The following is a 23,901-nucleotide window of genomic DNA, read 5'->3' as shown; positions in this document are numbered from 1 at the left end:
ACCACCCACCTTTCTAACCTTGCTGTACTCTCCAACCAGGCCCTCCCAGCCTCGCTCTGGGTCCTACTGGTATGCTCAGCCCAACTTCTTTGTGGAATGCACAGCCTATGTGTCTGTCTGTCTGTCTGTCTGTCTGTCTCTCTCTCTCTGTCTCTCTCTGTCTCTCTCTCTCTCCCTACTTAGTCTTAGATCCTCTGGCCACCATTCCAGATCCCCAGCATCCTCCCTCCTGCCTCACCTTGTGTCTCCTGGGCCGGTAACTTCTGCATCAGTCCTGGGTACCCTTCTACCAGAGTCTTCCTCGAGCTCCTGGTTCCCTACAGATCCCATTTATCTCAGAGTCTGGCATAGCTGGTTCTGCTCACTGGCTGCTGGCTGAAACCTGTGTGCAGGGAATCAAAAAGATCACCATGTGCTAGTGCCAGTATCCTGGCTATTGAGTGGGTGCAGTGCAGGCTGGCCAAAGCCCAGGGTGCCAGGTATGAGCAGCCCTTTCCCCGGGGCCAGGCTGGCTGTGAGAGTGAGCTTCAGGCCGTGAACAAGGCCTCCTCTGCCACCGCTTTGGGAAAGCTGGAATTCCAGGCAGTTCTGCCTGGGCTTTGGTTCCAGGAATCAGTCAATGGGCACAGGGTACAGCTGCAAGAGGGGCAGGGTTCGGGGTACCCTACCTGACCAGACGATGGGGTCTAGGTCAGCAGTGCAGTCCTACTGAGAGAAAGGTAGCCAAGGAACCATACTTTCTACCACCTACCTCCCGGCCTTGCCACGTTACTTCTGGAAAAGGAGGAAACTAACAGCTGACCACCTAGGCCTAATAGGCAGAGGAAGGGCCATGTTCAACCCCCTCTCACTGGCTAGCCATCCCAGCAGGCCCACCCTAGGGCCAGATCTTATGCCAGACGGGGGTCCCTTGAGGCAAGCTGCTGAAAATAGGCCCTGGGAACTTGTAAATGTCCTCAACTGGTCTGAGGGAAGGGAGAGGGAGGGCGGGAGGGAGGGCGGGCCCTAGGGAGGCCTGTGCTTCTCTGAGTGTGTGCGGGTGGTCTGTGCACCTGAGAGCTGAGCACATAGGCCAGGCTCGGGTGGCCTCCAGCTCTTGAATGAACATTGCCACATGTGGTTACATCCTCGGTCAGGTTCCAGCAGAACCGGGAGATGAGGGTAGTGTTTGCCACACCAAGAGGCTCTTCCCTGAGTCACTGAGCTTTCTTGATGGAGCGGGTATTGAGATTCCTCAGTGGTCATCAGCCCACAGGGCCCACACCTACCTTCTCTGGCTGGCCTCAGGGCATGGTATCCTAGCCAGTGGAGGGCGCATGGGTGTGTGCAGAGAAGGCTTGGGCAGACATGTGAATTCTGCAGGCTCCCCTCCCCGACACCCTCTGGGTTGCCCTGGTACAAGCAGTCGGGAGCTCAATGTGTGCCCTGTGAGTGCTTGTGCATGCGGCGCACCTCAGGCCTCCTTGGCTCGGTAGTCCTGGTTGCTTGTCCTCCTCCAGGAATAGCCTGGAATCAGAGGAAGCAGGTGAGTGTGGGGTTGGGCCTCAGGAAGGCTAGCAGGACTTGGGCACCAGCTGAGCCTCAGCCAAGAGCTGGGCTGAGGGCTAAGGCTAGTGGTCTAGAGAGGAACAGAGCAGGGGAACATTGCTGACACTAGGGGAGCCAGCTTTGAACTTTGAAAGTGCGCTCTCTCTCTCTCTCTGTGTGTGTGTGTGTGTGTGTGTGTGTGAGAGAGAGAGAGAGAGAGAGAGAGAGAGAGAGGGGGGGGGGGTGAGGTGCATGTGGCATGTGTGTGTATCAATGTGCGTGCGTGTATGTTTTGTCATTTTTTTTTTTTTTTGAGTCAGGGTCTCATTTAGCCATTTAGCCCAGGCTGGCCTTAATGTTTTATATAGCTGAAGCTGACTTTGAATTCCTGATCCTCTTGCTTCTACCTTCAAATGCTGAAAAAGTTCTCAGGCTAAGAGCAGACTCATGCCTCGAAGTCTTTTGGTACAGCTGGGGGTGTGGGTGGGGACCTAGTAGAACCTTTCTTTCTTTCTTTCTTTCTTTCTTTCTTTCTTTCTTTCTTTCTTTCTTTCCTTCTTTCTCTCTTTTCCCTTCTCCTCCTCTTCTTTTTTTTCCTCTCAAGACAGGGTTTCTCTTATAGCACTAGCTGTCCTGGAACTCACTCTGTAGACTAGGCTCACCTCAAACTCACAGAGATCCACCTGTCCCTGCCTCCCAAGTGCTGGGATTAAAAGTGTGCACCACTACTGCCCTCCTGGGATAGAGCCAGTAAAAGCAAAAACCCACCAAAGCCATAACTCACATCAAAGTTAGGTGAGGGTCAAAGTAACCTTGAAACATTTGTTTCTGACAGAACATAGTAATTATTTCAGACAATTATGAACAATTAGTTTTACTTATACATTCTTCAGCTATTTTAGTTTATATTAAGTTTGTTAACATTAAGTATTCTGTTCAATACATCTGGGCCATGGTCAAGGTCATAGAAATCTCCAATGTGTTTCCAAGGCAGCCATGGTTTTGAGGGACTAAGTAAACAAAGATGGTTTTTCCTTACTTTATCACTCCATCCCTTGCTGGGTTTTTTTTGTTTGTTTGTTTGTTTATATTGTTTTGTTTTTGGTTTCTTTTTTTTTTCCAAGACAGGGTTTCTTTGTGTAGCCCTAGCTGTCCTGAAACTCATTCTGTAGACCAGGCTAGCCTTGAACTCACAGAGATCCCCCTGCGTCTATCTCCTGAGTGCTGGGATTAAAGGTGTGTGCCACCACAGCCTAGCATCCCTGGCTTTTTTCCCTGTTTTTCTTTTGTTCTCTTTTTCCTTCCTCCCTTCCTTTTCTTTCTTTCTTGACAAGATCTCACTCTGTTGAGCAGGACATCGAAGAGGTGATCCACTTACTTCAGCCTGTGGAGCTGTACCAGCTTGTGTATTATCTTTGTCGGATGTGTCTGACGCGAATGTCTGGGAAAACTGCTATGTACCAACAAAGAAGATATCAGCCCTTGGGCCCTGCCTTGGCACACCTCCCGTGCCCATGGAAACAGAAAACAACATTAGGGAAGGCCGAGAAGACTCATTCTGTTTTTTTGTGAGGGTTCCCTAGTGCAGGGCAGGGCCTGAATCCAGGAAGGAGCTATCTCTGGGTGGGGCAGTGGGTGGAAGGAGCGTGGTCAGGGTTATTGACTGACCTGCCTTAGCAAGCGTCTCTTGAGTGAGACCTGGGAAGGGACTGTCAGGGAGTACCTGGGTGCAGCTGGTTAGAAACATGGACAGCCATTTGTTTTGAGATCACACATGACCCTAGAGCCATCCCAAAGGCCATCCCCCGCCCCAGGTACGCCTGCAGGCCCCAGGTTGTGCGTGTGTATCCAAGTACTCAGCCTCTGGCACACACCCCCACTAGAGGCAGGCAACGTGCCAGGTGCCCTGTGCCTCCACCCAGTGCACGCCCCTGGCACTCTATGGACAGTGAGATAGTGTGCTCTCTGTGTGGCCAGGCCCCAAAATCTGTGACAGCAGAGACACCACCCTTCCAGATGGTTCTAGTCCTCCCCTGGCCTCTCTATTTTACCAAGGATTTACTCAGCTCCCTGCTTCCAGAGCAGCTGCACACCCCTACTTCCATGCCCTCCTCTCCTCCTCTGTAGACTAGCTCCGGGGCTACAGCAGTTTGGACCTCTTTTTCAACAGAAGGACTGAAGGACTATGAGAAATGACTAGAGGAGGGTTGAACTGGTGACCCTAAGTCCAGAAACTACTCAGGAATGCCAACCCAGCCCTCTCGTTGCATCTTAAGTAATGGTAGGCTAGGGAATAGGAATCTATCCTTGGAGGGACTGTGTGCATCTCTGCTCTAGAACCCCCACTCTAGAACCCCCACTCTAGAACCCCCACTCTAGAACCCCCAAAGCCTGGTAGTAAAGAGCTTCAGAATGCTTTTGTGGAGCTGGGCATTTGTGGGGTGCCAGCTTGGGGCAAAACTGTGCCCTCAAGTTAGGGTCCCTGGGAGGAGGGTAGAGTGTGCTGGGGGAGGGGAGTTCGAGTCTGTGGGTAGTTGCTGAAGTGTGGCCTTTGGGTTAGACACATGGTGCCACACAGTGATGCCACAGCTGAGAGCTCTGACCCCCACCCCAGCCAGTGAGATGACGTACCCCAGATCCGTGGCACAGGGCCAGAACTGAAGATGGGCTCAGACACAGGGTCCCTGGCATTGCCAACGATGGACCTGGACTGGCCCTGAGATGAGGTCTTGTTTTGAGAGGAGTGTGTCAAGAGGAGAGGACTCTGGTAACAGTGTGTGTAAGGAGGTCCATGTGTTAGGGACAGGTAGGAAGTTCCGCAGAACAGGGAGATGAAGGGTGGGAGCTGAATGCCCAGCTAACAGCAATCACAGTATCAAAGTTAGGCAATGGTCAGAGCCCCAATCCTGGTGAAGGCCTGCGTGTGGTGAGCACACTGGTCTGCAAGTCTCTACCTGGTACCAGTCACGGCTCAACAGCCTCCTTAGCTGGGCGGTGGACTCGGACTGCTGAGCACAGCAGCTTCTCCCTGAGATAAGGACTAACCCGTTCTTCTTTGATTGTACCTCCAGGGATCAGGGAAGCAGCGACCTGGGTGTGGCCTCGCCTGCATTCCTTGTCTTGACCTGACCTCTAGTCTCCAACCTCAAGTTGGTGGATCCTCAAGTTTAGATTCTGTTGTCCCTGTGGCAGGAAGGGCTTTCCTGGAAGAGAGTCCCCTCTTCTGAATTCCCCTGGTGAAACTGTGGCCGCAGTCCAGTCGCCTGGCAAAGGTCAGGCTATTTACTTGCCTATAACCAGGTGGACCTCCTGGCGTCTGCATGGGTTAGATCTGGGAAAGTCTGGGAGGGGCTGGGCTACAAGGCCGAGACACTCTCAATGCCCTCAACTTTCTTTCTGGGAGACGGCAGGTTCAAAATAAGTGCAGAACCCTTGAATGATAATTTGCATCTGTTTGCATTTTATTTTACTTTTATTTATTTTTGTGTGTGTGTGTGTGTGTTTTTGGGGGGGGCGGTGGGTTTCGAGACAGGGTTTCTCTGTGGTTTTGGAGCCTGTCCTGGAACTAGCTCTTGTAGACCAGGCTGGTCTCTGTGAGTTTCACAGAGATCCGCCTGCCTCTGCCTCCCGAGTGCTGGGATTAAAGGCGTGCGCCACCATCGCCCGGCTTGTGTGTGTGTTTTAAAACAGGGTTTCACCCTAGAGACCATATTGGTCTCACCAGTTCTAGTAGGAAAGGACAATCGCACCTCACCAGGCTTTATCTGAACTTCAGAATTTTCCTGTGCCCACCGGGGCTCTCGCAGGTGCAAGGCTCAAGGTGGTCCTGATAGGGCGCTTCATCATTTGAGGGAAGGACCTAAGGTTCCCTGCTCGGCACAGCACACTCGCCCTGCCCCAGGCAAGGGGCGGGGCCTGGGCCGGCGGGAGCTGCCTGGCTCCTCAGAGGGTCCCCAGAAGACTCGGCGCCCCTGCATGGCACTTGGCCAGTTTGTCCTGCCAGAGGCGAGCATGGACCAGATGACCATTCTTGGCCAGTTGATTAGGATCAGAGATCCCAGGGGTCCAAGTCCCGGACTCAGGGGGCGGGGCGGGGCGGGGGCGGGGCCTTAAAGGGCAGGGCCGTGGGGTCCCTGAAAAGCGCGGACCAGGCGGACGCCACCCAGTCCAGAGCTTACTACCTACTTCCTTCTAGTTGCAGCCACTTGTGTAGGACTCAGCTCCGCCATGCCGAAGTGTCCCAAGTGCGACAAGGAGGTGTATTTCGGTGAGCATGCTTGGGTGTCCCAGCCTTTCTCTACATGCCCGCGGGCGCACTGCAGGCGGTACGCGGAAGCGTTGCCTGGAGGCGGATAGTTCTGGGGTTGTGCAGGTGGGCGGCAGTGCCGCCTAGAGTTCGGGGAATCGCCTTGGATCGAACCCATGAACCTTGCCTGCGGAGTGAGGGTGGGACAACTTGGTATCAAACGGAACCGACATCTATGCCCACTTGTCTAATGCTTTTGGGTCGGTTTTCTAGCCTCCTTGCCTCTGGGTCTCCAGATCTCCATGACTCCCATGCTTTTGGGTCTCCCCCTTCTCTGTGATCCTCGCCTCTGGATCCCGCTGGTCTGTCTCTCCCGCCTTCTCTCTGCGTGTCCTGGGCGGGGTCCCCGCGGGAAAGGAAGGAACGCGGGACTGGGGCGGCCCCTCCCAACCCTAAGTAGAAACAGACACGGAAAACCACGTCCGGGAGCGCAATCTCTGGGGTGCTGGTTTTCTTGCTCTTCGCGCGCCCCAGGGCTCCCACAAGAGGGTGTTTAAGTCAAGTCCCCTTGTTCCTGTTGTAGAGAAGGGCGCGCCCAGGTTCATTTATTCAGCCACCAGCGCAGAGGTCAGAGGACTTAACCCATTCGCGACCTAGCCTTAGACTCTCTAGACCTGCTCCCCAAATCCATCCCGCCTTGTCCCTCAAGTCTGTAGGGCTCCGCTCCAGCCCTACAAGCGCTCAGGGGGTCACATCCCTGTGGTAGCGCTTGAAAATGTCCCACCAATGAACTGAGGTGGTGTGGCCCACACCTTTGGTCCCAGCACTTGGGAGGCAGAGGCAGGAAGAGCTCTGTGAATTCAAGACTAGCCTGGTCTACAAAGCAAGTTCCAGGACAGCCAGGGCTGTTACACAGAGAAACCCTGTCTCAAAATATCTGACACAGAGAGAGAGACAGAGAGAGAGAGAGGAAAAGAAAATATCCCTCCCGCAGGAGGACCCTTCTGGCTTGTGCTATAGGAGGTGCCCCTCTATGGAGCTCAGGGCAGTCTGAGGACCCAGGGTGGGGAACCTACCACACTGAGGGAATGAAGCGCGTATGTGTTGTGCAGCTGAAGGGATATGCAGGGCCCCCAGGGTCTCAGTGGGTTTGTGCTTTTGCAGCTGAGCGAGTGACATCACTAGGCAAGGACTGGCATCGCCCCTGTCTGAAGTGTGAGAAATGTGGAAAGACATTGACCTCTGGGAGCCATGCCGAGGTAAGGGACTGCTAGATGGCAGAGGGAGGAACGAAGGGGGGCCGTGGGAGCTGGGGTGAAGGCATCCCCTCATATTCTTCTCCTTATAGCATGAAGGCAAGCCCTACTGCAACCATCCCTGCTACTCAGCCATGTTTGGTCCCAAAGGTATGTTGCTGGGCCTCTTCCCTAACAGGCCTCTCACCTCAACTGACCCCCTTCCCCAACCTATTGATCTCATTTTCTGTTTTTTTTTTGTTTTGTTTTCAGGCTTTGGGAGAGGTGGAGCCGAGAGCCACACTTTCAAGTAGATCCAGGTACAGCCCCATCTCCAATCCCACCCAGTCCGCCTGTCTACAGGATGAGGTCAGCCCTGGTGGAGTAAGGAAACTTGGACATGCACTCACGTTTGTCTCTGTCTCTCCTTACAGGTTGTGGGAACCCTCCCTACCCGCCCAGGCACGTGCCAGGCCTTAACCTTGGACAGCGGGGGCTCTCAGTAGCCCTTCATGCCCTTAATAAACCTGATCTTTTGGAAGACCCGTGTGTTTGTCTACCAGTGTGTGCTGGAGGGAATGCAGGACACTAATTTTTCCTGCTGCTGTAGACATTGCTGCCCACTACCCTCTGGGGGAGCGCCACTTCGGGGCAGGACTTCAGAATCCATAAAGTTCCTTAGTGGTTCTGGCCTGGGGTGAGGCCCTGGCCAACAGGGTCAGCAGGAACATGGAGCCTGGGAGTGGGTGGGGCTGGCCACAGTTCAGAGGGTGAATCAGTGGGAGCTGATATGGTTCCCTTTCTGAGATTCTTTCGTGGGAGTTGTGCGGACTTCTAGCCTATTCCATTTCCACTTCCTGTAACCCCACCCTGTCCCCAGAAGTGCACCCTTGTGGATGTTCTGCAGCTGCTCAACAGATACCACATCCACATCTGCGCTCCCCCCCCCCCCAGGAACGCTCCGCTCTGGGTGACTTGGTGCTCTGCTGGGATTTGAGGGCCGGCTCTCTGGAAACTTATGTAGAGCCCGGCAACTCTCAGCTTCCCCTTCCCCCATGCCACTGGCCTTTCAAGACTCTTTTGGACTTAACAATGCCACACAGATCTTAGCAGTGCCCCTGGGCTTTGCCTGCCTTAGTCTTTGGCACCTGTACTGCAGGAACAAGCCTGATAGGCTGTTGGTGAGTCCTGTAAGTGCCCGTCTGTGTGTGTATGTGTGTTTTACTGGGTGATTCTGGAATCCCAACGGGTAGACGTCATAGTGCTTTAGGTTACAACAGTGCAGAATAGGTCAACCTGAGTTTTTTTTTTTTTTGAGACAGGTTTTCTCAGTAGCTATGGAGCCAGTCCTGGAACTCCCTCTGTAGACCAGGTTGGTCTTGAGATCTGACTGCCTGCCTCTGCCTCCTGAGTGCTTGGATTAAAGGCGTGTGCCACCATGGCCCCGGCTAAACCTGAAATCTTAAGAGTTTCCAGCTGGGAGGGGTATGGGTGTTGGGACAGACCTCCAGGTCTTGGGTGTCCAACATCTGCAGAGGACCTGGAAAAGGCATGGGTGAAGGGCAGAAGCTCCGTTTCCCCTGGTTTCTCCCACCTTCGAGGACCCTGCCTTCCTCATAACCCCAGCCCCCCGTACCCAGTTTCATGTCTCCCAACGAGGGCAGACTTGGAGTGAATTCCCAGCAACCTGAGGCCTGTAGGAACGAGCAGGTCAGGTGGGGCAAGAGCATAGTATTGCAAAGAGGCCTCGAGAGACAAAAGGCTCCTTAGGGGTGTATTAGGAGTTCCTTGGCACAGTAGCCAAGATCTTTGAGCTTAAGGTTTCAGGGCGCTGTGAAGTGTGACGGTATGCACAAGCCTGTGCAGAAGCAGGGTCCTAGACCCAGGGCGGTAGGAGCAAGTAGGGTCTAGCTGGGCTTGGCTATTTGGCACCAGCAGCCCTAGCTGCTTGGCAAGGGCCCAGGAAGAAGAACACCCGAGGCAGAATGGCCCAAGGCACCAGATGAGCAGAGGAAAGTCTGCAGCAAGTCATATGCGGGGGCGGGGAGGGGTAAAGTGCGGAGCAGGAGCACACGGAAGGTTAAGATCGAGGTGGGCCGACGGTCCCGCACTTCCGGAGGGCGTGGCCATTCTGTAGCTGCGGTTACGGTGGCAGGTGCCTAGGGTCCGTTGCCCTTCCCTCTCACCTCAGTTTCCTCTTCCGCATCGCACCCTCTCCCTCTTTCCCGGCTTTATTGAGATGGAGAGCGCACACAGTACTGTGCATAGTCCCAGCTATTTCTGGTGACATCGAGCACACAAAGCTTAGCTTGTGCCCGCTCAAGCGTACAGGCCCCGCCCCCACAATCCGCCCGGTCTTCCGTAGCCTGCAGATCCCCGGATCCCCGTAGGCAGCGTCTGGCCTTTGTCCGGCCCTCCTCCGCACGCACTGGAACATTTGAAGTGGTCTTTCGTCCCCGGCTTCCCACAGAGAATGTTCTGGTAAAGGCTGTGGCCACGTACCAGCCTCATGCCCATTGCTGAGCATAATTGCTGCCTGCTTGTGGTGCGGCGTCTTAACCCGTTCATCAGGTTGGAGTCTGGGTTCATTCTGCTGTTGCCATGTAGCTGCTGTGTACTTCTACATGTTTCCTCGCAGGGTTCTCACGGCTTACCAGGATTGACACTGTAGTGCGCGAAACTAAGTTCAACCCTAAAGGAGATGGCCGCACCCTTTTCTAAAGTGGAGAATTTTCCTCAAAAACTAGTCTTCTAGTGGCTGGAGGAAGGATGAAAATGGGGACAAGGAGGTCTGGGATTGTACAGGAGAGCGAGGATGGCTTTCTCAAGAGACTCCTGGCGACGTGGCCCCCGGAACTCCCCACCCGGTTTGCCGGGCTCGGCTTCTCCTCGCGGGTCCCTGGCGCCCCCTGGCGGCGAGCTCCTGGGCGGCTCCGCAGAGACACTCCCTCCGTGTTTGGGTGGAGCCCTACTTCTTTCCCTGCGCCTCCAGGGGACACTCGTGCGCATGCGCGCCCTCGGCGGGAGCCGCCTGGGAGGTTGGGAATCAGAGGTGCTGATTGGTGCGTTCCAAAGTCCGCGGAGCTGGCAAACCCGCGGCCCCACCCAGACCCCGGAAGTGCCTGCCTACGGGACAGACTGGTAGGCATTCAAACGCCGGTCACCGCTCATTGGGCCTGGGCGCAGAGGGCGGGTCCCAGCCCGAGCCCTGATTGGTCGCTGGGTCCGGCTTGCCCGGGCGGGCGATCCGAGGCTGCCTGGTGCTGGCTGCATGGGGCGGCGGAGGCACCGGGTGGAAGGGGCGGCCGGGGCCCTTCCTGAAGCTATCGCTGCGTTGAGTCGATCTCTGCCCGCTGGGCCCAGCCCTGAAATCTTCCGCCGCGCGAAGTTTGACCGTCCAGAGGCGGTGAGGCTATCAGGGTAGGCGGCCGGGGTCGGGGAAGGCGTTGTCCTGGGCCGACGTTGGTGAGACTTGACACCCGCTGTGTACAAACTCCTTCGCTGCAGGCTCCAGTGCTCTGGCAGCTTCTCTTACGCGTGCTCTCACCGCTTGCTGCTAAAGATACCTTGACCGACCTTGCTCCAGGTAAGCCCTGCCCTCTCAGAAAGCCACGCCCCAGGGCCCTTATTTCCACTCCCCCACTCCCCCAACTCGGTCGACCTCGCTCAGCTCAGCTCGGTAAGTCACGCACCTTTAAAGCTCCTCTTTTTTTTTTTTTTTTTTTTTTTTTTGGTTTTTCGAGACAGGGTTTCTCTGTGGTTTTGGAGCCTGTCCTGGAACTAGCTCTGTAGACCAGGCTGGTCTCGAACTCACAGAGATCCACCTGCCTCTGCCTCCCGAGTGCTGGGATTAAAGGCGTGCGCCACCACCACCCGGCTAAAGCTCCTCTTTTGTCTACCCTTCTGTGTTCAACTTCAGCGCCCCCTTTCTGCAGACACCTGTCCCTTCCCCTCTCTCCGCCAGCACTGCCCCGCCCACTTCTTTTTTTTTTTTTTTTAAAAAAAGATTTATTTATTTATTAACTATACAGTGGTCCTCCTGTATATGTCCCTGCAGGCCAGAAGAGGACAGAATATTTCATTACAGATGGTTGTGAGCCACCATGTGGTTGCTGGGAATTGAACTCAGGACCTTTGGAAGTGAAGCCAATTCTCTTAACCTCTGAGCCATCTCTCCAGCCCCACCCACTTCCTTAAGCCTCGCTTTCTATTCCCTCTTCCCTCGCTCTCCTGAGTAGCAGTGGCTCTGAGACTGACTAGACCCTGAGCCCGCCATTCACAGAAATCCTTCCCCCTGGGCCTCCTTTGTCCAATCAGCTGGCTCTCAGTTTCCCAGAAGGACTCAGGTGACACCTCCAGGTTGGCACCCCCTAATCTGGTGATTTCCTACTCCAGAGGCTCAAGCCCGTGTGGTGAAGTCAGCACTGGACTCCCAGGGCTACCCCAGGTCTGCACTGGTACAGTTTCCTGAGGGCAGTTCTCAGAGAAGCCGGGAACTGCTGCTGGCCCTGTCTTGGCTTCTGGCACGAGGACCCTTCCTTGAGCAGCTGCTTGCCCAGACCCGTGTGCAGTTGGGTGATCAGCTGCCCCAGTATGAGGTGAGTATGTAGTGAGGGTGTCTGAGCCGAACTTTGCTCAGAAACCCTGGATTTCTCTGTGGTCCCAAGTCATATGGTACCTACCCTTGGTGCGGTCCTCAGCCGGGCTCATCCATCTTCCTGGCTGAGACTATAGCGGACTGATTCTATGCTGGTAGCGCACCTCCTCCTCCTGGTCCTTTCTTTAGCACGAGATGGGGTGTATAGCAGGGGCTGACTCTTGTTCCCTCTCTAGTGTGAGGCCCTGGCCATCCCTGGTCCTCCTGCACCACATGTGGAAACAGAGACTCCGGTGGATCTCCGACTAGTGGAATGGCTGATGGGAAAGCTGCGGTTTAGGTGGCGACGCCTGATCTCCAGTCAGCAGGAGCAGTGCGCCCTGCTCAGCAAGGTAGTCCAGCCCTATGGCTGCTCACACTGGGCCCATTTGCCCTGTGCCCCAGGCTCCCTTTCCCTGTGGTCCAGCTCTGTCCTCACTGTTGGCTCACTGGACTGCTGGACTTCCCCCAGCTCTGGCCTATAGGTTAGGTCTCCCCTTTATAAGTAGAGCAGGACCCTGCCTTACCTCTGTCCTGGTGAGTAAGGTGTGGAAGTCCTCAGTGAAACTGTCTAGTGCTCCTCCTCTGCAGCCCCCACCCCCAGCGTTACAGAGCTGCCCTGAGCCCAGCTCTGTCCTTCCTGGCTATGAGTGGTCTCGAAGGTGCCTGTATCCAGCTAAGGGAGATCTTGTTGGGGAGTGGCTCCCCAGCCTGGGTGCATTGCTTGTTGCAGATCCACCTGTACACCCGTGGATGTCACAGCCAGCAGAACCTTGACCATCTTTCTGTTGCTGAAACAGAGATGCTCAGAGACCCAGAGAGCAGTCAGCAGGTGAGGGTTGCTAGGGTGTGGTCTACTGGGGAATACCTGGGTTGGTGTTAGGCTTTGACTTCTGTGTCTCTGGGTATTTGCCAAACTCACTGTCATTTGCTGTGGTGGGTGATCGGTGTGTCCCTTAGGATTCTCCCTGTCCTGTTGATTGTACGCCTGTCCAGGAAGGAAGACTAGGTGTTGTATATGCCCGTTATTTGGCCAGACAAGGTCCGGGTTGGAGGGATGTGGTGTCCAGGAGGGGACAGCTGGCTTGGAGGAACACTGATCTCGGTCTGAAATGGGCGGCTAGCTCTGCCTGACTGATGTATCTGGAGGTGTTTAAAGGCCGAGTGAGTGGAGAGAGCTGCTCTTCAGAGCCTAGACTCACAGGGTCTCTGGGGAAGTCTACTGGGGTAGATCTGTGCACAAGTGCTGATATTTGTAGGCCTCAGTCCTGTCTTGTTGCCCAGGGTCCATTTGATTCTTCCCAACCATGGCTGCCTTGGGCAATGGGCCCCTCCTGATGGTCTCAAATAGATCTAAATCTTAGCACAGACCTGGAGGATAGCAGGCCATGAGACCCAGTGATAACGTGGCCTCAGGCAGACAGTGCCTTCTGTCTGAGGCTGGGAAGAGTGTCAGTTCTGGCCCCATCCCCAGCTTCTCCCAGTATATCCAGTTCTTTCCACTTGCCTTCCCTCCCTCACCTTCCTGCCTGCCTTTCTAGGGCCCTGTCCATCATCACTGGCTTCTTCCTTTTGGTCAGCTTATCTCTGAGGTTCACGGGAGAGGTCCAGCATTGGTCACCACTTAGGGGCTGGACTGTAGACCTCCCTAGGGGTTAGCTGGCTGTTGGCATTGGGCATGTATTGCAGCCGAGCTGGAACTTGGGCCAGGTGACCCCTTCTTCCAGGTCCAAATCCCTTCTTTGCCTCTACTCGAGCCCAAGATTGAACTTCTCCACCTTATCTAAGGCTCCTATGGCTGGGTGGGTGGGACTGGAGGATCATGGGCTGAGGGACAAATGGCTGGAACCCTGCTTTCTCTCATCCTCCTGGGCTCACACTACAAGGCTAGTTGGCAGATTCCACTTCTGGGCTTCTGGGCTCTGGGTGATTTGCCTTGCTGTGAACCAGGGGTGCTCACTTGGTAAGGTGTCTAGCTCTTGGTGCCAGCTGGACCTGGACAGATCCTGGACTGGGCCCAGCCTGTTAGGGCCAGTGCTTGGCCTTGAGGTGCTGAAACAACATTTGAGGGTCCTTGTCTACCCTGGCTCTGACCCCTTTTTATTTTTTTACTTTTATTGATCTTTGTAGATTTTACATGATGCATTCTGATCTCACCTATTTCCCTGGCTCCTTGAATCTGCCCTCTACGCTTGCAGCCTCCCCCCAAATCAGAACCAAATTTAAAAGAAAAGCCAAAAACCAAACAAAACAAAACAAAAAGAAGAAGAAAAAGAAGAAGAAGAGAAGAATCTTGTCATGAAAGTTGTATTATTACAGCACTGCTTGGGCTATTAGCTCACGCTTCTTATTGGCCAGCTCTTATATCTTAAATTAATCATTCCTATTATTTTATTTTATTTTTGGTTTTTCGAGACAGGGTTTCTCTGTGGTTTTGGAGCCTGTCCTGGAACTCGCTCTTGTAGACCAGGCTGGTCTCGAACTCACAGAGATCCGCCTGCCTCTTTCTCCCAAGTGCTGGGATTAAAGGCGTGCGCCACCACCGCCCGGCTCGTTCCTATTATTTTATATTTTACCATAAGGCTCATGGTTTACCAGCAGGGTTACGGCACATCTGTCTCGGGGGCGGGCTACAGGGCGTATTGAGTGGCCCATTGAGTCACACATTATCCCCTTTAGTCTGTTCATCTTTAGTTGCAAGTGGTCATTGCTATGACTCATTGGTCTGGCTGGAGGCCTCTAGTTTCTGCTACACCATTAATAATGGGCTCTCACTGGGACTCCTGTTGGATATCTTGTTGCTATTCTGTGTCATGGAGGGTCTGCTGTTTTGGATCTGACCCCCTTTTAAATGTGGCTTGGTAAAGCTCAGCACTGCCTGGGGCTTTGCTAGAGGACCACTCTAGGGGTGGGGTAGAGGAGTTAAGACACCTCTAGTCTCAGCTGGCCTGTGCTGATGATGCAGGACTGGACAGTGATGTGGGATTCCCCTCTGTATGCTGTGAATATGTTTTATTGCTATTGCTTAATAAAGGAGCTGCTTTCGGCCAATGGCTTAACAGAATATAGCCAGGCTGGAAAAGAGAGAGAGAGTAGGCAGAGTCAGTGAGACGCCATGTAGCTTAGCCCCTCCACCCCATGAGACAGAAGCACTGTAATCTTGCCGGTAAACCATGACCCTTGTAAAATGTAAAATAATAGGAATAGGTTAATTTAAGATATAAGAGCTGGGGGCTGGAGAGATGGCTCAGCTGTTAAGAGCATTGCCTGCTCTTCCAGAGGTCCTGAATTCAATTCCCGGCAACCACATGGTGACTCACAACCATCTGTAATGAGGTCTGGTGCCCTCTTCTGGCCTGCAGGCATACACACAGAATATTGTATACATACATACATACATAAATAAATAAATAAATAAATACATAAATATTTTTAAAATTTTAAAAAAAGATATAAGAACTGGCCAGTAAGAAGTGTGAGCTAGCCAGGTGTTGGTGGTGCATGCCTTTAATCCCAGCACTTGGGAGGCAAAAGGCAGTCGGATCTCTATGAGTTCGAGGCCAGCCTGGTCTACAAGAGCTAGTTCCTGGATGGGTTCCAAAGCTAGAGAGAAACCCTGTCTCGAAAAACCAAAAAAAAGCCGGGCGGTGGTGGCGCACGCCTTTAATCCCAGCACTCGGGAGGCAGAGGCAGGCGGATCTCTGTGAGTTCGAGACCAGCCTGGTCTACAGAGCTAGTTCCAGGACAGGCTCCAAAGCCACAGAGAAACCCTGTCTCGAAAAACCAAAAAAAAAAAAAGAAGAAAAGAAAAGAAAAAGAAAAAAGAAGAAGCATGAGCTAATAGGCCAAGCAGTGTTGTAATAATACAGTTTCTGAGTGATTATTTTGGGTCTGGGCGGCTGGGAAACAAACAAGCACTCTGCCAACAGGACAGCAATGGTTAGGTGGACCAAGGCCCCAGATCAACTTCTTTCCATGTGTTTGTTGGGGTGCTGACCAAAACCTGGATCTGAGCTACCTGCAGACAGGTCCCAGAAGTTTCTGGAATGAGATATGCCTGATGTATTAGCAGCCAGGCATGCTGCATTGCTAGTCAGTTCCCTTGGTTGCTGTGGAATCCAGGGCCTTCTGTTTGTACCCTCTCTGTCCTTGTTCCTGCTGGGGAGGAGGTTCAGGGAGAGGGCTGCATCAGAATACAGAACTGAGGGTGAGCCATGGGAAGGTGAAAGGGCTTATTTGTTCCTCCGTCATGCCCACACCCCACAGTTGAGGTGCACTGGACCTCCTGGGGACTGTTCTCAGAGTCTGTCTTATCTGCCCTTCCGATGGTGTGTTTAGGGGCCTTTGCTCTTTGGTGCTGGGTGGTAGGGCTGGGGACCACCCTCTGTGCCTCCTCACCCTGATCGGGCTCCTTACACCTCTTTCTTTTTTTTTATTTTATTTTATTTATTTATTATGTATACAATATTCTGTCTGTGTGTCTGCCTGCAGGCCAGAAGAGGGCATCAGATCTCATTTCAGATGGTTGTGAGCCACCTGTGGTTGCTGGGAATTGAACTCAAGACTTTTGGAAGAGTAGGCAGTGCTCTTAACCACTGAGCCATCTCTCCAGCCCCCCTTACACCTCTTTCTATGACCAAGTGGTGGCTCTAATCCCTAATCTGTTGTGCTTGCCCCAGTACACTGGCCTTGGCTAACATTCAAGATTTCCCCAGTTTCTTAGGCTGTAGACTCTGCATTCTCTATGGAGCCAGGGGTGGGGATCTTAGGTCCAGAGAGTTTGACATGTGCTGTCTTCTGTCCTCTCTCTGGGCCCCCATAAAGGTGTTAAGGGTGGGAGCGTTTTTGTTCTGTGTGGGTTGGGCCTCTGACTAGATGTGGCACCTGCAGGGCACCCAGAGGCACCCTTCATTTACAGATTACCAAGCATCTTGTCTTCTAGGTGTGTTGGATGATCTGTGCTTAGAAGGGAGGGAGACAAGGAGCTAGTGGTTTCTGGCTTTAGCCAGTCAGTGGATGTTCCTCAGGAAGGAGAGGTCTGAGCATGGGGCTTACTCTGTCTGTCTGTGAGGCACAGCTGTTAGTGCAGGACTAGCAGGCTTTGCTCTGCTGAGGGTGGGCAGTGGTTATCTTCTGACCTGACCCTGCCCTTCCCTCTTATGCAGGCCTCAACTCTGTCCCCTGCCCCTGCCCTATGCACAAATCCCCATCACCTATCAACTCTTCCTTACCTTGGGGGTTTGGCCCAGCAGGCCCCCCAGTCTTAGGTCTTCCCATCTATGCAGCCTTTGGGACAGCCTCTAGTCGGTGGAATATTGGGCAGAGAGGACTCTGGTCAAAGGCCCCTGGACTAGAGCTTGACTCAGGAGATGGTCAGGGAGCAGTCTGGCCCAGCAGTCTGTGTCTTCTCTAGCTTCTGCAGGCGCTGGAGAGTGAGAACGTACGCCTGGGGGCAGCTCTGGAGTGGCGGCAGTGTGAGCTGGTCTTCTGGCAGTGGATGGTGAGGACGTCTTCCCTGCTGTTCCAACCCTTCCTGGCGCTGGCCAGGAGTCCCAGGCTCATTGAGAGTAGAGTTTGGAAGATATCCCTCCTTGAAGATGGAGACGAGGGCTCTAAGGGATGCTTCTGCTCAGGATATCGGCTGTACTCAGTGGAAGCCTCATATTGCTGGTCCTTATCTCTGGTTCTCCCAGAGGTCTGATTTTTGTGCTTCTCTGAATGCCAGAGAAGTAGCCAGGGAGTCAGAAGCTGCCCTGTCTGCAGTGCGATCTGGGAATGCTCTGCCCCATCAACCTCTGCATCTTTTGTCCCCACTTGAAGCCTGTGCTTGTCCCTGACCATCTCACTGGGGTCTCTGCAGGATACAGTTCTGGATGCCTGCTTGTCAGAGACTCCTGCTGTGACCTCACAGCCCACGGTTCTGCCCATGATTTCTGAACGTGGGCTTGGTGAGCTGGAGTTGGTAAAACAAGAGTTGCAGGCCCTGCAGGAGGAGCTACGGGAAGTGGCTGAGCCCCGGAGGGCGGCATGGGAAGCCCAGGTGAGCTCCTAGGCAGCTACTTTGCCCACTCTTCCCAACCTACGCTCCAACTCTGCCTCCTTTTTTTCTGTCTGGACTGGCTCTTTTAGTGGGAGGTCTTGATTAACCATTTGACAAAGTCTCTGGATGAATTACCCTACTTATTTGGATTAAATTTGATGGTGATACACTTGAACAGCAAATTCCAAAAACGGGTTGCAGGGAAGAGACCCCGCTATCCTTCACTGTCACCTTGAGATTTTCTCCGGGGACTCCCACAGAGAGGTAGGCAGCCTGTACTCCCATTCCATGCGCATTATCGGTTGGTTGGCCACTCTGCCCCTGCCCAGCAGTTCCTGGTAGCTGCAGACAGGCTCCCCTTAAGCTCTTCCATAGTCTCCTTGAAGATACGGAGCAACCACCGTTTTTCCTCCAACTCTCCACCCTAGTGAGGCTGGCATGCCGCAGACCGCAAGCCTGTGGTTGGGCCAGAGGCCTCTTCCTCTTCCTCACAGCAGGTGATACCCCAGGAGTGGTAGTAGATTTTATCCTGAATTTTATATATATTTAGAACTGTGAGGGCAGAGCCCATTCAGCAGAGCACCCAGGACTCAAGGTGACTCTCTGGGATCTTTGGAGTGGGTTAGTGGCCTCATCAGTGTGACCTTCACTTAGACCTGCTGCCCACAGGGTCTTTGGCTAGGGATTGCCCTAAGGGTTAGAGGTAGTACCCTATGCCCCCTGGGTCAGTCCCACTCAGGTATTCCCCTCCTAGATAGCAGTAGGAAGGAGAGGGTGAAACAGGGTGGTGGGGGATGCTGCCCCAAATCCTGGAGTAGCGGGTGTCCCCAGGAGTCTTCCTTGTGTTCTGAAGACCCTTGAGGGACATGGTAGGCTAGAAACTGCCCAGCGGTCCTACAGCCAGCTGTCCTCAGTGAGGAGCCCTGGAGGTTAAGATTAGGGATCTTGATTCTCTTGAGTTTTGGGTCCGTGTGTCCCAGCTACTTCTGGCATGGGCTTCAGATGCTTTGTGAGGGTAAAAGGCTTTTGGGCTAGCCAGGCCTTTTGTACGGGTCCCGGGGTGGCCTGGCTTTGTATGGTGGGATGATGCATGGACTAATGCCTTGCCTTGCAGCTCTGGAGCTGCAGGGGTTTTGGGTGCACCTGGACCCGTTCTCCTGGGAACAGAGCTGCCCTTGGCTCAGGAGCCTGTGTGTCTTCTCTCATGCAGGTTGGAGGCCTAGGTCAGGGGCCAGAGTGGAGCACCACAAGGAGGGCCTTGCAGGAGGCTGTCAAACAGGAGTTGATTGCCCTGCAGGTATCCTGGGAGCCATTCAGTGGCCCTACCCAGCCCCAGAGACCCCATCGGCTGGTGAGAAGTAAGGATCAGTCACCAGGACCTCAAGGCCTACAGGCAGCTGAGATGATCAGGACCCTGAGCGCCCAGGAGGCCGGTCTGAAAAAGGTGTTGCACCAGCTACAGAGCCAATGTCAGCAGGAGCTGGCCAGGCTGGCTGGTGCTCTGCCTGACTTGATTTGGATTATGGTTCCTGGACACTGAAGGCCCCAAGATGTGCCCACCTGTGTAGAGGTCTTTGTAGGGTCTCAGAGGAGCAGAGGTCCAGGCCTTGTTGCCTACAGTTTTGGAGTCACCATGGGCTGGTCCTCCAGAGCAGTTTGGAGGGGACCTATATATACATGGTAGAGCTGTCTCTGGGGACACCAGGTTGTTGCCCTCTGTCACTGCCCTTTAACTTCCTCCTCTTCTGATACTGGGATATGCATGGTGCATGGTTGGCCCCGTGCTGGAATCACACAGCTGCACAGTGCAGGAAGCACTGGGTCTCCCCTGAGTGGAGCAGCTCTGGTTTCTCTAGCCATATACCTCCTGTAGCAGAGTCTCCTCCTGTGCTGGGCCGTGGATGTGCCTGCTGTGTGTGGGGAGCTGGATGGGAGCCCTGGGGCTCTGCTGGGGAGAGAAGAGGAGGGAAGCTGCAGTGCAGACAGAAGGCCTTTGTTCTGAAGGCTGCTGGGCACTGGGCAAGCTCGGTCTCACAAAGCAGCCTGTGTCCAGGACGTACCCACAGCCTGGTGGGATGGCTCTCTCCTAGCCCAGGCTTCTAGCCAGTGGGCCCAAGCGGGTCCTGTGGTTTCTAACCCTGCCTTCCTTCCTATCCCTAGCTCCAAACACTGACCAGACACTGGGCAGGTGGTAGGTCCCACTAGGCAACCTCTAGCCTCCTGCTAACTCAGGCCTGAGGCTACTATCCAACTCTGGACACCCTGGACCCTCTGCTAGAACATTCTCTCATGGGGTTTTCCTGCTTGCCTAGTGTCGTATGGTAAGAGTGACAGCTCATGCCTAGGGTGACAGTTCTGATACAGGTGGCCTCTGGCCCTGAGGCAGGGCACCATGCTGTTTGTTCCAGTGACTGTTCCTAGCATGTTTCTGGAGGACCAGTGTCTAACAGGTCCTTCCTAACTTTCATGACGTAGCTCCTGGAGTCTCTGGAACCTCCTGCCTGCTGCTGGGCCTCTGCTGTCCCTCCTGGCCTGCAACCCCTGCCCATGCTAATACTTGCTTAGCTCTTCTTGCTGCTTCCACCTGTGGGTTCCAGCTCTGGTCCAGGACACATGGGAACTTGGCTCCTTTTGATGGTGATATGAGCTATAAACAAGTCCAGTTAAGCTCCCTGCCTCTGAAAACTGCCCTGCTCTAGGACTTCCAGTGGCCCTTTGGAGCTTGACTTTAAAAAAATATAAATGCAGCCAGGCAGTTGTGGTGCACACCTTTAGTCCCAGCACTCGGGAGGTAAAGGCAGGTGGATCTCAGTGAGTTTGAGGCCAGTGTGGTCTACAGAGTGAGTTCCAGGGCAGCCAGGACTAACTACACAGAGAAGCCCTGTTTCAAAAAAAAAAAAAAAAAGAAAAAAGAAAAACAACAAAAACCCAAATGCAGATCCAGTGCTACTAGCTGTCACTTCTCCATTTGCTCTGCGGAGTTAATCGGTTCCAGGCAGAATCCCACATTGTGTCTGCTTTGTCTTCCCTGGGTCTCGGGTCTGTGGGCCATGTGAAAGAAAGCATGTTGGCCAAGCGGTGGTGGTGCACACCTTTAATCCCGGAATCGGGAGGCGGAGGCAAGCGGATCTCTGTGAGTTCGAGGCCAGCCTGGTCTACATACAAGAGCTGGTTCCAGGGCAGCTAGGACTTACACTGAGAAACCCTGCCTCGAAAAACAAAAGAGCATGTCAAAAGCTCAACCATGGGCCCCATCCTTGGTCAGGTTGTCAGGACTTGTCACTTGGCAAGGATCTCAGTATCAGCTTTTCCACACAAGGGCTCAAAATAATGCACATTTGTGGTCTCACTGTCCTGCGCTCCCACACAGCCAAGTAAGAATAAAACCAAATACAACCGTCTTGGTGGGCCCTGAGGTCCTAGGGTGAGCTCGCACCATTGATGACACATGGCGCTCCAGGGTCCACCTGCAGCCTGACTTTGGGGAAGAGCAATCTTATTGTCTCTAACACCCCAACCTGATCAAGGTCAGGAGAATCTAAGGCCTGGCACAAGGCCTGGCACAAGGACTAAAGCTCTGGCCAGCAGGTGGACAGTGGGGCCCTGTTCTGAAACCAGTGAGGACATGCTGTCTGTTTCTTGGGTTAATATGCAAAAACAAGCACTCCCTGCTTGAGGCCATGGGGAATACCAGGGGTGGTTTCCTGACACCAAAATCTGCTGACTGTGAGGGGAACTTTGGTAGTTTCAGCTCTTATCAAAGCTAAGAACTGTTTGTTAAAGACCACATAATAGGATGCAGATCAGTGGTGAAACACTTGTTTATCTTGTGTGAAACAGGACTCCATCTCCTTGTTTGGGGCTGTCTGGGAGAGACAGTTTGGGCTGGGAGTGTCAACTACACTTGTAAATGGTTTGGTATAGAGATGAGCAACAGGGTATCAATTAAAAGACATCTGGAGACTGAAGAGATGACTCAGTGGTTAAGAGCACTGGCTGCTCTTCCAAAGGACCCGGGTTCAATTCCCAGCATCCACATGGCAGCTCACAGCTGTATCTCCAGGTCCAGGGGATCCAACATTTTCACACAGACAGACATGTAGACTAAACCCCAATGTACGTACAAAATAAATCTTAAAAAATAATGGCAGCTGAATATAAGATAGGAATTGAGGAAGCCATCATGGCAACCAGTTGAATGGGGAGGAGGCTTTTGCTAAGGGCCAGCCAGAAGTGGGTGCACTCATTGGATCGAAGGGACCACTTCTGGGCCTCTCCCAGAGAATCAGTGCTACGTGCACAGAAGCCCTGGCAGTAGCCAGGTGTTTAACTACAGGAAACAGAAACACCCACGATTCTGTGAGAACCAAGAATGATGCAAGCCTGAGTAGTAGCTCGGTCTTGAAGCTAGGTGAGCTGTGGCGCACACCATTAGTCCCAGTGCTGGGGAGGCAGAGGCAGGCAGGTTCCTGAGTTTTAGGCCAGGCTGCTCTATAGGCGAGTTTCTGGGTAGTCGGGGATGTTACACGGAGAAACCCTGTCTCAGCCAAAAAAGAGAAACGAAAACAAAAAACTTGTGTTTTAGTGTGACATTTAACAAGGCCATAAAATAAGGCAAGATTGATGATGTACCTAGTATCAGAAGACAAACCCAGGCATAAATCGACCAGAAAAGACTTACACAATAACCTCATTCACATAATTCATGCTAGAACAAGGGGAGGTGTGGGTGCTGGAAAGGTCTCTGCTGAGGTTCTCTTGAACATTGACTTTAGGCGCATAACCTGCATGTCACATCTGTTTTCTGGGTTTATCAGCCTTGCCTTATAAAGAAGTAACTCTAGACAACACCGTCCCATGATGATGCTATCTGTATATAGCTTCGTCCTTCATATGGTGTGGGTCAGTCAACCTGGGCAAATGGGTCGGACCATGTATACCTGTGTGACACTGAGCATCATCTGTGTCCTATTGTGTCAGCCTTGGCTGAGATGTCTAGGTCGTTTAGGAGAGAAACTCAGGGATAGCTGGCTCCTGTTTAATCATGGGTCCTTGGCAGCTAGCTGGGGTCATTTTATTCCATGGAAATCTGTAGGTGAGTAGGTCTAGCATTAGGAACCCTTGACCCATGAGTACAGAAACCTGATGGGCTGATAAACTCAAGCTTGTATCCCAAAGCCCTGGGAACTAGAGGTACATGGGTCCTCACCTTAGGAGCCAGCGACTGGCAGCTTCAGCTGCTCGGGTTAGAGGAATCTTGTTCTGGCTTTTTACTGCCTGCAGTCACCATGCAACAGTTGGTGAAACTCAACTTTGAAGCAGTGGTAGCAGCAGGTAATGCAAGGTAGCATTACAGTTCCTAACCCTTGGGTGTTGAGACCCTTAGACTTCAAGGCTTGGTAATTCCAAGATCTCTTCTGGTGATGGGTCTGAGTCTAGCACCCATCACCTTCTACCTCTGTTCTGTTTTCACTGCTGCCCCTGTCGGTGTTATCAGACCAGCACGAATCTCAAATCCCAGATAGATACAAATCTCAAATAGATAAAAGACTATTCTGAGGAAGCCTTTTGCTGTGCTAAGCAGCCTGGTTACATAGCCAGGAGGGGTGTAGGACATGTTAATGGAGGATTCCATTTACACCAATCAGCACAGCTCCCAGTTCCCCCATCACTGACTCCCTTCCTCTCCCCCGCCTTAAGTTTTTCTCTCATATATTACATCACAACCACAGGCCCCTCTCCCTTCACTCCTCTCAGATTCCCCCCACCCACCCACGACTCCTTTCTCCCCTAGATCCAGTCCTCCATTTCCCTTCAGAAAGGAGCAGGCCTTCCAAGGATATCAACCAAACACGACATAAGTTACAATAAGACTAGGCACACACCTCACATCAAGGCTGTGCATTGCAAGCTGGTGAGAGGAAAAGGGTCCCAAGAGCAGGCAAAAGAGATGATTCCACCTCTACTGTTAGAAGTCCCACAAGAATGCCAAGCTGTATAACCATAAGGCATATGCAGAGGACGCACACAGACGCCACTGGCTTCTTGCTGAACTGCTGTGGAGACAGCCCTCTCCCCATCATGAGAATGGCTTCAGGATCTTGCCATGGATGCTGCCTTTCAAGAGAGGTGGAGTTGTGGAGAGTAGTTGAGACTGGGGCAAGCCCTCCTGGATTAGGAGTCAGTCACGGTGGCATATTCTTAGAGTGATGGCAGT

The 23,901-nt window shown here is 53.1% G+C and overlaps 2 protein-coding genes across 6 annotated transcripts; both read left to right on the top strand.

Moving 5' to 3' along the window:
* The first annotated feature begins 1,452 nt into the window (after positions 1-1,452).
* Positions 1,453-7,551, top strand: LOC130882897 (cysteine-rich protein 1). 4 transcript variants are annotated; one of them, XM_057783048.1, is made up of 6 exons: positions 1,453-1,525; positions 5,723-5,794; positions 6,938-7,032; positions 7,122-7,179; positions 7,282-7,328; positions 7,443-7,551. In XM_057783048.1, exons 2-5 carry the CDS (start codon positions 5,755-5,757, stop codon positions 7,320-7,322), a joined length of 234 nt encoding a protein of 77 aa, XP_057639031.1. In that variant the 5' UTR covers positions 1,453-1,525; positions 5,723-5,754; the 3' UTR covers positions 7,323-7,328; positions 7,443-7,551. The 4 variants fall into 4 exon arrangements, with proteins under 4 accessions (XP_057639031.1, XP_057639029.1, XP_057639032.1 ...); XM_057783046.1 differs by lacking the exon at positions 1,453-1,525 and adding an exon at positions 4,663-4,680; XM_057783049.1 differs by lacking the exon at positions 1,453-1,525 and adding an exon at positions 5,273-5,333.
* Positions 7,552-10,255: 2,704 nt separating this feature from the next.
* Positions 10,256-22,851, top strand: Tedc1 (tubulin epsilon and delta complex 1). Of its 2 annotated transcripts, none has more exons than XM_057783346.1 (8): positions 10,256-10,414; positions 10,516-10,594; positions 11,404-11,606; positions 11,842-11,997; positions 12,378-12,476; positions 17,067-17,144; positions 17,505-17,684; positions 18,895-22,851. In XM_057783346.1, exons 1-8 carry the CDS (start codon positions 10,280-10,282, stop codon positions 19,222-19,224), a joined length of 1,260 nt encoding a protein of 419 aa, XP_057639329.1. In that variant the 5' UTR covers positions 10,256-10,279; the 3' UTR covers positions 19,225-22,851. The 2 variants fall into 2 exon arrangements, with proteins under 2 accessions (XP_057639329.1, XP_057639328.1); XM_057783345.1 differs by having other exon boundaries at positions 17,058-17,144.
* Positions 22,852-23,901: the final 1,050 nt, after the last annotated feature.

The sequence above is a fragment of the Chionomys nivalis genome, chromosome 10 (genome assembly GCF_950005125.1).
Source record: "Chionomys nivalis chromosome 10, mChiNiv1.1, whole genome shotgun sequence".
NCBI classification, from domain to species: Eukaryota; Metazoa; Chordata; class Mammalia; order Rodentia; family Cricetidae; genus Chionomys; species Chionomys nivalis.
The sequence above is the reverse complement of the archived record's forward strand: the minus strand, read 5'-3'. Positions and strand labels throughout refer to the sequence as shown.

What these genes read in the sequence shown, in the direction of transcription:
- LOC130882897 (XM_057783048.1), top strand. Translation starts at nt 5,755, where the DNA reads ATGCCGAAGTGTCCCAAGTGCGACAAGGAGGTGTATTTCG. An exon ending in CGACAAGGAGGTGTATTTCG is followed by an intron (nt 5,795 to 6,937) that starts GTGAGCATGCTT and finishes GTGCTTTTGCAG; the next exon opens with CTGAGCGAGTGACATCACTA. An exon ending in CCTCTGGGAGCCATGCCGAG is followed by an intron (nt 7,033 to 7,121) that starts GTAAGGGACTGC and finishes TTCTCCTTATAG; the next exon opens with CATGAAGGCAAGCCCTACTG.
- Tedc1 (XM_057783345.1), top strand. Translation starts at nt 10,280, where the DNA reads ATGGGGCGGCGGAGGCACCGGGTGGAAGGGGCGGCCGGGGCCCTTCCT. An exon ending in CTTGACCGACCTTGCTCCAG is followed by an intron (nt 10,595 to 11,403) that starts GTAAGCCCTGCC and finishes TTCCTACTCCAG; the next exon opens with AGGCTCAAGCCCGTGTGGTG. An exon ending in ACCCAGAGAGCAGTCAGCAG is followed by an intron (nt 12,477 to 17,057) that starts GTGAGGGTTGCT and finishes TGTCTTCTCTAG; the next exon opens with CTTCTGCAGGCGCTGGAGAG.